Source organism: Octopus bimaculoides, chromosome 5 (assembly GCF_046866305.1).
Source record: "Octopus bimaculoides isolate indiv1 chromosome 5, ASM4686630v1, whole genome shotgun sequence".
NCBI classification, from domain to species: Eukaryota; Metazoa; Mollusca; class Cephalopoda; order Octopoda; family Octopodidae; genus Octopus; species Octopus bimaculoides.
Genome location: NC_142932.1, coordinates 113,492,481 through 113,504,791, shown reverse-complemented (window position 1 = coordinate 113,504,791; position 12,311 = coordinate 113,492,481). Strand labels below are relative to the sequence as shown.

At 34.7% G+C, this 12,311-nt stretch overlaps 1 protein-coding gene across 1 annotated transcript; it reads right to left on the bottom strand.

The window, feature by feature from the left end:
- Positions 1-444: 444 nt before the first annotated feature.
- LOC106877007 (uncharacterized) lies at positions 445-10,951 on the bottom strand. Its single transcript, XM_014925786.3, has 4 exons — positions 10,616-10,951; positions 7,740-7,901; positions 5,885-5,935; positions 445-3,104 (listed from the first exon to the last, which is right to left on the bottom strand). Exons 1-4 carry the CDS (start codon positions 10,659-10,661, stop codon positions 2,947-2,949), a joined length of 417 nt encoding a protein of 138 aa, XP_014781272.1. The 5' UTR covers positions 10,662-10,951; the 3' UTR covers positions 445-2,946.
- Between the last annotated feature and the right edge of the window lie 1,360 nt (positions 10,952-12,311).

The window sequence follows — 12,311 nt, the reverse complement described above, 5'->3', positions numbered from 1 at the left end:
AACCTTGAAATTGCATATAAACAATTGACTTTGAAACAAACTCAATTCGCATTTTCACAGCACAATTCAGAACAACTTCATCCTTCGTCTCTGAGTTTCCATTTGTTTATTGTTGTATGTAAAACTTAATAATTTAATGCTTTAACTCATAAGTAAAACTCTAGTCCTAAATCTGTTATACTAGATGATAGCCTATGGTCAGCTCTAACTAAGCAGACCTATGATCGAAGATGTTCTAGCCAAAGCCATCCTATTGAAGTTATTTATTTATTTATTTAGGCTGTCAGATGGAAGGATGGATAAGAAAGGTAGGTAAGTAAGTAGATAGATAGATAGATAGATAGATAGATAGATAGATAGATGACAACATCATCCATTATGTCCTTTCCTTTTTTGTTTTGTCATTTTTAAGATGGTGGTTTGCAATTGGAGATAATTTGGCTGTTATTTCTAGTAGGTCAAAATACCATTAAGAGGCCCACACATTGACTCAAATTCAAAATCTAATAACTTGATGGCAGAACAGAAAAGTAATAAAAAATTTTTTTTAAAAGCTGTGTTTGTTTAAAGTTTGAACAAGTAGAGTTGATGTATAGATGGAAAACTGCCAAAAATATGTAAAATAAGAAAATGGAAACAAAAACTGGCAATTAACTAGAAATTATCAATAACTGTACAGAAATTAATTGTGGGGTCATCAGTTAAAGATAATGAGATCCCTAAAATATACAAGAGATTCAGCATTGCAATTAACTTTCAGTGTTAAACCAAAATGATGAAACACTGTAGTTTCAAAATATATTTCTAATTTTTATCTTATATACAATATAAATCCATCCAAGTTTTCAAAAATTATCTCACTCAAGCTAGCACAGTTGAGTTTTTCCTTAATTTACAAACGGCTATATGTAAAAAAATGTTTTTTAATAATAAGTAATGATGCACTGAAAATAATATTTTCACATTAAAGAGATATAGTGTTAAGTGTTGGCAAGTATCAGTCAAAAATGAATATATAAAAAGCATTGTAGAGCACTAACTGAGTAGAAGGGAAAAAAATCAAGCAGTACTTTTCATTAGAAAGAAAATATGAAAGACTTTATAAATCAGACTATATTTATATTCAATATCTGTATATTATTGACTGAATGGCTAGAATAGTGTTTTAGTTGTAACACAGCTGTTCAACATTATTTATATCAAAGATATTTACATGGTACTTTTGCTCAAAGTTTGTACAAGATTTTCATGGGAAGCAGGTTACATACTAGTTTAGATGGATATTAAATAAAGAAAATGAAATAAGTGTATCACTGGATAGCTTTCGATTGGTAAGAAGGGATGTGCAAGAATAACAGCTGGCTGAACCCAGTGGAGGAAGATTACTGCCCAATGTGCTGAGCAGTGCAGAAGAATCTAATGCTAAGAGCTAAGGTAACTCTTTATAAAGTGAAAAGGGACATATCTTCTTTAAACTAGAAACATTGTGGCAAGTGCAATAATAAACTGTCTTGATATATGAAAAAAAAACAATGGCAAGAAGTTAAGTATTTTATTCATTGTTAGGAATCTTAGCCATATCTCTATCAATAGTGTAAGAGAGAGAAAGATAATGAGCAATGAAAATTTTTAATCAAAAGATGTTAACAATTATAAAAAAACTAGCCATATAAAATATTATCACAACCTCTACAAATCTTTGTGAAAGAGAAGAATCAAAGAAAACTAGTGATAGTCTACACCAGAAACTATCAAGTATAAAATGTTACAGAGTGAAGCAAACTATTTTGCCATATTGAGCAGAAGGGTTATGCCTAAAACAAATGAGTTCTCCTCTACCTCATGGCAAATTCTCTGGTGAAGGATTCTGCTCAAAACACTAGACATATTCCACAGCAAAATAATTTATTCAAGTTTGAAATTTATTGTAAAGTCATGGAAACTATGAAATGAGTTTAGAACCTATAGTAAGCCATACAGACTACGACAAGAGCTGTGTGCTCTACAATAGAAGAAAGCATAAAGATTTTAATTCATAACCATATTGCCACTGGTCAGTCACCTTAACTCACAACCATACCTAGAGGAGATGTTTTAATGAAGAATCAGTTGCATATGGATATCTAAGAGTACATAAAAAAGACTTTTGTTTTTCGTTTTGACATTTGGCAGCAATAATAAGAATGGGCCATGACAACCTAAATAACGTCACAGAAGTTTGTCAGTTTACTATTTGAGAGAGTTAATTTGTAAAGCAATACAATTAATCCTTAATGCACACTCAATATATATATATATATATAGAGAGAGAGAGAGAGGGGGGAGAGAGAGAGATGGAATTTTAGGCTTTGAAAGCAGCATATTAAATTTTGATATTGGTTTCAAATTTTTGCACAAGGCCAGTGATTTCTAGGGGTGGGGTAAGTCGATTACATCAACCCCAGTGCTCAACTGGTACTTATTTTATCAACCCCAAAAAGATGAAAGGCTAAGTCAACCTTGGCGGAATTTGAACTCAGAATGTAAAAAACAGACAAAATACTGCAAAGCAGTTTGCTCGACAATAACGATTCTCCCGGCTTGCCGCCTTATATTAAACTATAATAGTAAAATCTAGCAAAATGAAAATGCTATGAATAAAGCATACTGTATCTGAATAGTTACAAAATAGTATATGTTTTATGCTACAATATATTTACACAACAATCTAACATATAATATTTAATACATGTGAAAAAAATAAAATTATAAACTTTATAAAATTAAAAATAAAATGTAAGTATGGATAAGGAATTATGAAAATATAATCCCATCATGGGAATTGTATAAAAAAATCTTCATGTAATATATGAAAATACAATCAATTTCTGGTGACTTTATGGATATGTTTTGGAAGGATATGTTAGCACCCTACTGAAGAAGGATACAGCTTCATTCAGTAGATACCTAAATGTTAAAAATCACAAACATCAGTGCTAATACTAATAACACATAATTGATTACTGCACTAGATGGAGCAGTATTACAGCCATCTTGGTCACAATAACACGTCTCTGTGAACACACCAGCTTCATCCCAAACCCACTGGCAACCCCAAGCAACACCTAAATGAAATAAGAGAAAAATGCTTTTAAATCAATTCTTGAATTTACAAATTTTTAAAAACGAAAATTGCAAAATACATTTATTGATGGTATTTACAAAAACATTTACAAAAAAAATTAATAATTCTGATACAGTGAGAATGAAAACTGTATCTCTAGCATAAAAGTGTACTTCCATTTTCAATGTATTTACAAACTTAATTATAAGATAATTAACAATCAATCTAAAAATGCCCAGTCTACTTTTATAAATGTGTTTATTAAATATATCCTTAAATACCATATTAAATTTTTATACTTTATTTGGAGAGAGAAGTGGGGACAGCTACAGAGAAATCTAACTCAAAATGATGTTTTCAAAGTTTCTCTCAACCATTATACACTATGTAAATACTCTGAATAAAAGTCAGACGGGTCCTAAGTCCATAGGTTTGTTCAGTCAGGGTGGGCTTGGGGCCTGAACAACATTTTCAGACAGTTAATCTGGTTGTCTTTGTTTTGATTTCTTTCTTCCATTACAGATCATCTTGAAATCATTAATCTTGGTTTTCCTTTATTTGATAAACAACTTTAGCAATTGATACTAATCAGATATTAATTACACTGGTCAACAAAATGAAACTTTTTTTTAATCATCAGAGTTGCTGAATGACTTTTCTGGGTTAATTTTTGATGCTGATTACGAATCTGAAGTCCGATTTCCTCTATCGGGTCACATTTTCATGTTAATGATACCTGCTATTTTAACTTATAATTATAAGAGTAATGGATATGGAAGATATTTAGTTTGGTTTTTCATTTCCATGTTGATTTGAAGATTTTATTTTAATGAACACGGGAGTAACATATCAAATTAACTTCAATCATATCAAGATTAGTAGAATTGCTAGCACAGTGGACAAATAAAGCAAACTGAAGAAAGAATTTTTTTACAAAGCTCAACAGAGAAATGATGTGCCTGAGAAGAAAAGTAGGCGACACATTTAAAGGTTTTGATAGACTAAATTGATCTTAGGATGGCATTGCAATGATATTTTATTTACACATTTGTTTTGACTTTAAAACAAGGTTAACAGTATTAGTCAAGTAGTGGTATTGATTTAGTGACTGTATTCACCCAATGATTTATGACCTTTAGCCAATCATAGCAATGTACTAATATCAACTAGCCAGGAATGAATTGCAAGAAGTACCTATATATAATCACTCCCTGATAACTGATGAATATATCAAAAACAGTTTCAAAGTCTGCTATATACTTGAATATAGAAAAAACAGTGATTCAAGATGGACAGTACATTTTATTTAAAAACTCTCAAATTGCTTCTAATTACTAGCCAGTAAATTTTTCCTACTGCTGACTGAAAAGGAAGTTTAAAGCGTATGTGTAACTACAGTAAACTATCAGCCCATTCAAAGAGTCAATACCATTTCTGAATAATCACTATATTGGTTGCTTATAGATATTAGATGAACTGCTCAATCTTTAGAAAAGGTGTAGGTAGAAACTCCATAAGATGTACCCAGTGTAAGCTATGGGCACATAAGAGGTACAGTAACATCAAAGAAAGATTAACTGGGACGATAGTTTTCATGTGCAGCAGATGCACAGGGGCAATAAACACTACAGATGCTCAGAAAACAGATTCCAACACATGCCAAGGGAAGAAACTAGAAGTAGTTGATAGCTTCTGCTACCTAGGTGACCAAGTCTGTAGTGGGGGTGGATGCTCAGAGAGTGTTACCACTAGAATAAGAATAGTCTGGGCAAAGATCAGAAAGCTCCTACCTCTACTGGTGACAAAGGGCCTCTTTCTCAGAGTGAAAGATAGATTGTACAATGCATGTGTGTGAACTGCCATGCTTCATGGCAATGAAACATGGGCCATGACTGCTGAAGACATGCGTAGGCTCGAAAAAAAATGAAGCTAGCATGACCTGCTGGATGTGTAATGTCAGTGTACACACATGACAGATTGTAAGCGCCCTGAGAGAAATGTTGAACATAAGAAGCATCAGATGTGGTGTACAAGAGAGACGTTTGCATTGGTATGGCCATGTACTACGGATAGATGAGGAGATCTGTGTGAAGAAGTGCCACTCTCAAACAGTGGAAGAAATCCAGGGTAGAGGGAGACCCAGGAAGACATGGGATGAGATGGTGAAGCATGACCTTCGAACGTTGGGCCTCACAGAGGCAATGACAAAAGACCAAGACCTCTGGAGATATGCTGTGATTAAGAAGACCCGACAAATAAAGTGAGTTCACAGCTGTAACCTACACCAGTGTTGCAAACCAGCCCACTCAAAAGTACCTTGGATCGTAGGGTGACATGCCATGCTTGAGGAGAACTATTGAGTCAAGTACATCAAAACCAAATGGAAATTGCAGTTGTGATCCCCATGCCAGTGGTCCCAGTTCATAACTGGTACTTATTTAATTGACCCCGAAAGGATGAAAAGCAAAGTCGACTTCGGCAGAATTTGAACACAGAACGTAGCAGTACACAAAATACTACTAAACATTTTGTTTTGCATGCTAACGACTCTGCCAGCTCACTGCTTTGCATGCATGCAATAATATTGATCAAATGTAAAAAACTCCTTGCAGTTCATTCAAGCTTTAAATATTGTTGTTTTCTTCCCATAAGAGCACTGTGTTTGAAGGTTCAAGATTCATTAATCTACATTCTAGACTTTTTGAATGAAATACAAAATTCACCCCTTTTAATTCAGAGATAATACAGATTGATAAAATGGTAATGTAGGAAATAACTTACCAGAAGATGTTCTGCTGGCACACCTGCGGGTTATCTTGATCCAACCATTCCCTTGAGAGAGAAAGAGGTTCTTAGATTAAAATGTGTCAGATGAGAAATATTTTAAAATTACCGTCTTAATACTGAAAAGAATCTTTATTGCATGAAGACAGAGCATAAAATAGAAAAGGACATGGTTTAATGCTTAGGGTGTTCAGCCTGCAATCACAGGTCATGAGTTTGATTCCTGACAGCATGTTGTGTCCTTGAGCAAGACACTTTATCACTTATTGCTACAGTCAACTCAGCTGGTAAAAATGAGTTGTACCTGTACTTCAAAGGACCATCCTTGTCCTGCTGAATCTCCCTGAGAGCTATGTTAAGGATATATGTGTCTGTGAGGTGGTCAGCCACTTTCATGTTCATTTCATGAGCAGGCTATTTTAGTTGATCATAATTGATGGAGAGTCAGGCCAGTGCATCTACAACTGATAACATTAAGTAATTTAAACAGTATGTCTTGCAAACAACTCGCACATGCAAGTGCTACCAGTCGAGAACTCCACATACCGGAAACCAGCAAGTGTATGGGGTCATCAGGAGAGAATGCGAGCCGTTTTGGGGCCTACCTCTCGATGGCATCAATGCGCACCGGCCCCTCCCCCCCTCACTTATATGAGGCCTCCGCTTGCTAGATCAACTGGTTATTAAAAACAAAGCTCAATATTTCTCTAGCCATTGCTCATCGTCTCTTTTTAACCAAATCCAGTGGCTAGCCTATTGCTGAATTTATCTTTAACTGTGGAGGGAACCTGTGGAAGAGGTAGACTCCGGAAGACATTGGATGAAGTGGTGAAGCATGATCTTCAATTTATTGGGTCTTATGGAGGTGAAAACAAATGATCGAGACCTTGGTGGTTTGCTGTGCTTGAGAAGACCCGTCAAGCCAAGTGAAATTATAGTTGTGGTCAGTGCCAGTGACACGTAACAGGCACCCATGCTGGTGACACGTAAGCAGGAACATGTGCCGGTGATATATAAAAGGTATCTATGCTGGTGGCTCATGAAAGGCACCCATGCCAGTGACAAGTAGAATGTTAAAACTTAGTACACATGCACAGCAGAGTTCAAGGTCAATCTGTGCCAAGCAGCTTCCCTCTGCATGCTTTAGCTTCGTTACTATGGCAACAGTCCGGATACTTATTGATCAGACCACGTATTCTATCAGCCTCTTTTGCCAAACCACTAAGTTACAGGGATATAAAAAAAGCCACAACACTTTTCAAATGATGTGTGATGACAAACAGTGACACAAAGACATTCAGACATACATATATTCAGGCACAAACATATACATACACACATATATATGTATGTGTGTGTGTGTGATTTTTCAGAAATACAGCATTGAATGTTCCAAGTGCAGTTGAATGCTTAACCACAATGGATCAAGCACTAATGCATTCTATTACAGAGATAAAATGTCAAACTGTACACATAAGATACCATATTTGTGTGTGTATGTATATATGTGTGATGGAATTCCACATGGCTTCCATCTACCAAATAGTGTCATATAGTGAGATTGAACCCAAAACCACATGGTTGAGAAGCAAGCTTCTTAACTCAGCCATGCCTGCACCTATGGTTAATAATTATATTTGAAGTTTTTTAAGTTCAGGTTAACTCCGATTAAGTAGAAATATCATGAAAATATTTCACCTGTAACCATTCCTTTTTTTTTTTTTTCCAAGACAATAAAATGTTAAATTCAAGGATATTTAATTACTATTTCTAGCAAGTCAAGTGACCTCATAGAGGCAACCTCAGCATGTAAAATTCATCTTTAAATACTTGGGTTATTCATTTTACTTACATCCAGGGCTTTGCTGGTACTTTTTCATGCAAAACTGCCCAGGTACATTTGCTTCAAAGCTGTTACAATCAATTAAACCATTAACTTTAGTATCAAATGACTCGGATGATGGACAAGAAATATCTTCATTGCTGTCACATTGGTAACACTGTATGGCAATACCTAAAACAAAAGCAAATTAAATAAAAGCACATTAGCATCAATGATTCAATACAAAATTACAATTTCTATGAACAGAGAACAATAAAGCATTTTTGGGGGGTTTTTTTGGTTTTTTTAGATATTTCCCTCATATTTTATTCGTTTTTTTTTTTTCTCTCTTCATGAAATATTTTAATACAATACTGGTTTGAGAGAAAAGAAAGATGGCAACTCTTGAATAAATGTTCAAAGTGAAATTTCAACAATCCTTGAATTATATCATTCTTTAAATACTGTAATTTGTTTAGAAAATTTACATTCTTAATGTCTTAATCAAATACATTAGCATAGGTAGCATGATTTACAGTAAAGTTTAATTATTGTTCCTCTAGCATACTTTCACTTCATCATCATCATCATCCTCTAACATCTACTTTCCTTGCTGACATGGGTTGGACGGTTTGACCAGAGCTGACATGCTGTACCAGGTTTCAGTCTGGTTTGGCTTGATTTCTACAGCTAGATGCCCTTCTTAAGGCCAACCACTTTATAGTGTGTTTGTAATTATTTGTAATTCACTTTTACATCATCAGCACCCTCAGAATAAATAAATATATGAACCCTGCCTGTGTCTCTTGCCTGAATTCATCATCATTACTATTTTAGAACTGCTTTCTATAATGACATGGATTTGTTGCCAGTACCGCCTGACTGGCCTTCGTGCGGGTGACACGTAAAAGCACCCACTACACTCTCTGAGTGGTTGGCGTTAGGAAGGGCATCTAGCTGTAGAAACTCTGCCAAATCAGATTGGAGCCTGGTGTTGCCATCCGGTTTCACCAGTCCTCAGTCAAATCGTCCAACCCATGCTAGCATGGAAAGCGGACGTTAAACGATGATGATGATGATGATAGTCAAATATCACAGTGTCACACCACTTGGTTATAGATCCTCACTATTGGACAAACAACAGAAATCTGTCAATTACTTGGCTGTATATGTCATGCTTTGACATGGTTTCCATGTGATATGGAAGAAAACATTGACCAATGGAAAGGAAACCAGTCTGTGAAAAACAGATAACTAGGAGGAGGATAGTATATAGTGCTCATTATTGACTGAGTCAGATCTCATGGTACTAATTGCTAGTTGGGCAGATCAAAGGGGTCCCAATAGTGATCATCTTTTCTTTTTTCATACATACAGTGTATTCACAATCAGGTTAACCTATTGATACTGATTTTCCAAGAATGTTAGACGTGGTTTGAGGTAGGACTGCCTTGATAACATTTATAGCCCCACCACCTGGACAATGTACTACACTGGCGTCCCTAAACGCACAGCAACAGCATCCATTGGGTCCTCAATGACCCCAGGGAACTAACCATTTCACCCACGCTTTAAGATGGAACAGGTTTGAGAAAGATATGATTGTTATTTCTAGCAAGACAAGTGGACAGCGCAGAGGTCCAATGAGTTGCTGGTGAGCATTGTATTTGTTGTTGTGTAGCCTTAAATCTGCTTTTTCATTTAGCAAACCTATGATCACAGGCGTTCCAATTGTGACAATCTCATTTTTATTTCAAGGTATAATGCATCAAAGAGTAACTTCAGTGTCATTTGATGGTGAAAGAGAAGTAGGGTGTGGTTTGAAGAATTTGTTCCCGTTTCTTATAAGTAACAACGTCAAGGTTCTCACGATGGCTCGTGTGTGTTAGATGAAATTCAATTGAACTAAGGGGATCTGGCTAAACAAGGGAAGTATTATCAATAGATGGGACATTCTTTATTGCTAGTGATTAAAACAATGTTTTTAAGGAGGTCGCTTTCATAAAAGCAAGAAGCAAGACACAACCTGTCATCTATTAACAATAAATGACAAATATATAATCGAAGAGACTTACGTGAAGAAATTTGAACGAGTTTTCTTTGCTATTCGCAGAATTCAGAAATATTTTTTTAAAAACTACTCGAATAATTATTACTTAATTTGATTTTAAATGTAGATATAAAACAGACTGTTTGCAATCGAATAAAAACGTCATGACTTGGAGGTAGAAGTTAATCATTTTGAGTATGAACTAACACAACATAACACGCATTACGCAGACAATACACTAGTTTTAGATAATTACTTAAATGTTTATTTATATTCTATAAACTAACAAATGCTATTTTCACTAATGAGTGATAATATATTTATCGAACACATTTTTAATGAAAACTTCGATAACATAAGGATTTGTCAACTTCGATACGAAAATGGACACAAAGGCAAAATAATATTTTAATTAACTAAACATATTATTACATGAATAAGATTTAAACAAGATTTAGTAGATCGTCTGAATTCTACAAAGACAACATCTGGAGAGGCTTGTCTGGTTTGGGTTTGGTTCCTAGGTAAGTTATTTGGAAAGTAATATAGGCCTAAACAAAATATTGTAATCCAATGTAACAGTTTAACAAAACCGAGAAATAAGCAAATTATAAATGTCGCAGGTGACAAAAATAATATTAATACTAAATAATATATAAAGAAAAATATATTGGTATTTTAAATTACAAGATCAGAAACTAAGAAAAGGCAAGTTCAATAAACGTATTTACCGAAGAGGAAATGAACATTTTAGAAATAATACAAATAATTTTTGAATTTTATTAAACTGAAAATATTCGTCGATTGAAAATTGGAGTAGTTATTAAGGGAGAAAAAAATGATGTAAACAACCTACCTGAAGGTATAATTGCCAACAAAGTTAAAAGCAAAAGGCAATTCATATCATAAGGTCCGTGTAAAATATGGCAGTGCGTAGTTGGAGTACCTGGCTACTGAGACCCCACCTTACCGACTTGACGTACACCAGGTAACAAGGTGATGACAATATTTAATGTAGATGATAAGTTTTTGAAATAGTTTTTAAAATGTAAATATTTACTTAAAATTATTTAATATGATATTATCAAAGAAATTATGCTTCAAAATTATAAATCACGTTTTGAAATAGTTTATTGTCACAGCAGATATCGTGAATTATACGCATGCGCGGAGGAGTATCATTCAGGTGGACAGTCACCTGTTGATTAATTTTTTTTTTTTCAAGATTTAGTGTGTCATTCGGTTAATCACAAACTACTTTGATATTGGTGTCTAATTCTTACTTTATTTACGACGAATACTATTAAAGTTTATATAATAAATACGATTCCGTTAATTATTTTTTATCTGTTTTGTTGTATTCAAAAGAATGACACATCGTTTTACTATTTAACGGAAACGTCTAGAGAGGGTGTCAATACTTCATTTATTAGCACCGAGTGTTTACTAATATTATAATAATGATTTCTAACATACATATATAACTACAGACGATTAGGTAGACTTCAATATTTGACTTGTACTTATCGTATTGATTGCCGACTTATAAAAGGCAAAGTTTACCATTACAGGACTTGAGGCGGAATAAAGTCCCACGAGACATTTTGTCAACATTCTAGCAGTCCACCATCGTTTACTAATATTATAACTGTTCAAATTCTGCCGAAGTCGACTTTGCTTTTCATCCTTTGGGGGTCGATAAAATAAGTACCAGGTGAGTACTGGGGTTGATGTAATTGACTTACCCTCCTCCAAAATTGCTGGCCTTGTGTCAAAATTTAAAACCAGTATGGTGGAGATAAAGAATATGCATACCACCCGTTTTCGGCGTAACCCTAACCCTAAACCTAACGCTAACCCTAACCCTTAAGGCCGAAAACGGGTGGTGTGCGTATTTTTTACCTATTGTAATAATTGTTTAAATTCCGCCGAAGTCGATATTGCCTTTGATCCTTTAGGGTTGATAAAATAAGTACCAGTTGAGCACCAGTTAACTCCCGCCCCTGAAATGGCTGCCCTTGTGCAAAAATTTGAAAGCAATGTTATAATAATAGTTTCTGATACAGGCACAAGGCCAGAAATGTAAGTGAGGGGACAGTCGATTATATCGACCTCGGTATTTGACTGGTACTTTATTTTATATACCTGTAAGGATGAAAGACAAAGTTGACCTTGGCGGAATTTGAACTCAACGTAAAGAGCCGGAAGAAATGCTGTTCAGTATTTTGTTCGACACACTAACGATTCTTCCATCTCACCGCCTGTTATAATAATTCTTTCTACAAGTACAAGCCTTGAAATTTTGGAGGTGTTAGGATCTGGAAAAGAGGAGGGAGAGGAATGAATCGAGCAAGCTTGGTAGGAGATAAGTAGGCAATTCAGATAAGAGCCAATATAATAATAATTTCAAATTTTAGCACAAAGCCAACAATTTTAGGGGAAACGATAAGTCGATTACATCACCCCCATTGCTCAATTGGTACTTATTTTATCGACCCCGAAAGAATGACAGGTAAAGTCGGCCTCGGCAGAATTTTTACTCAAAATCACTA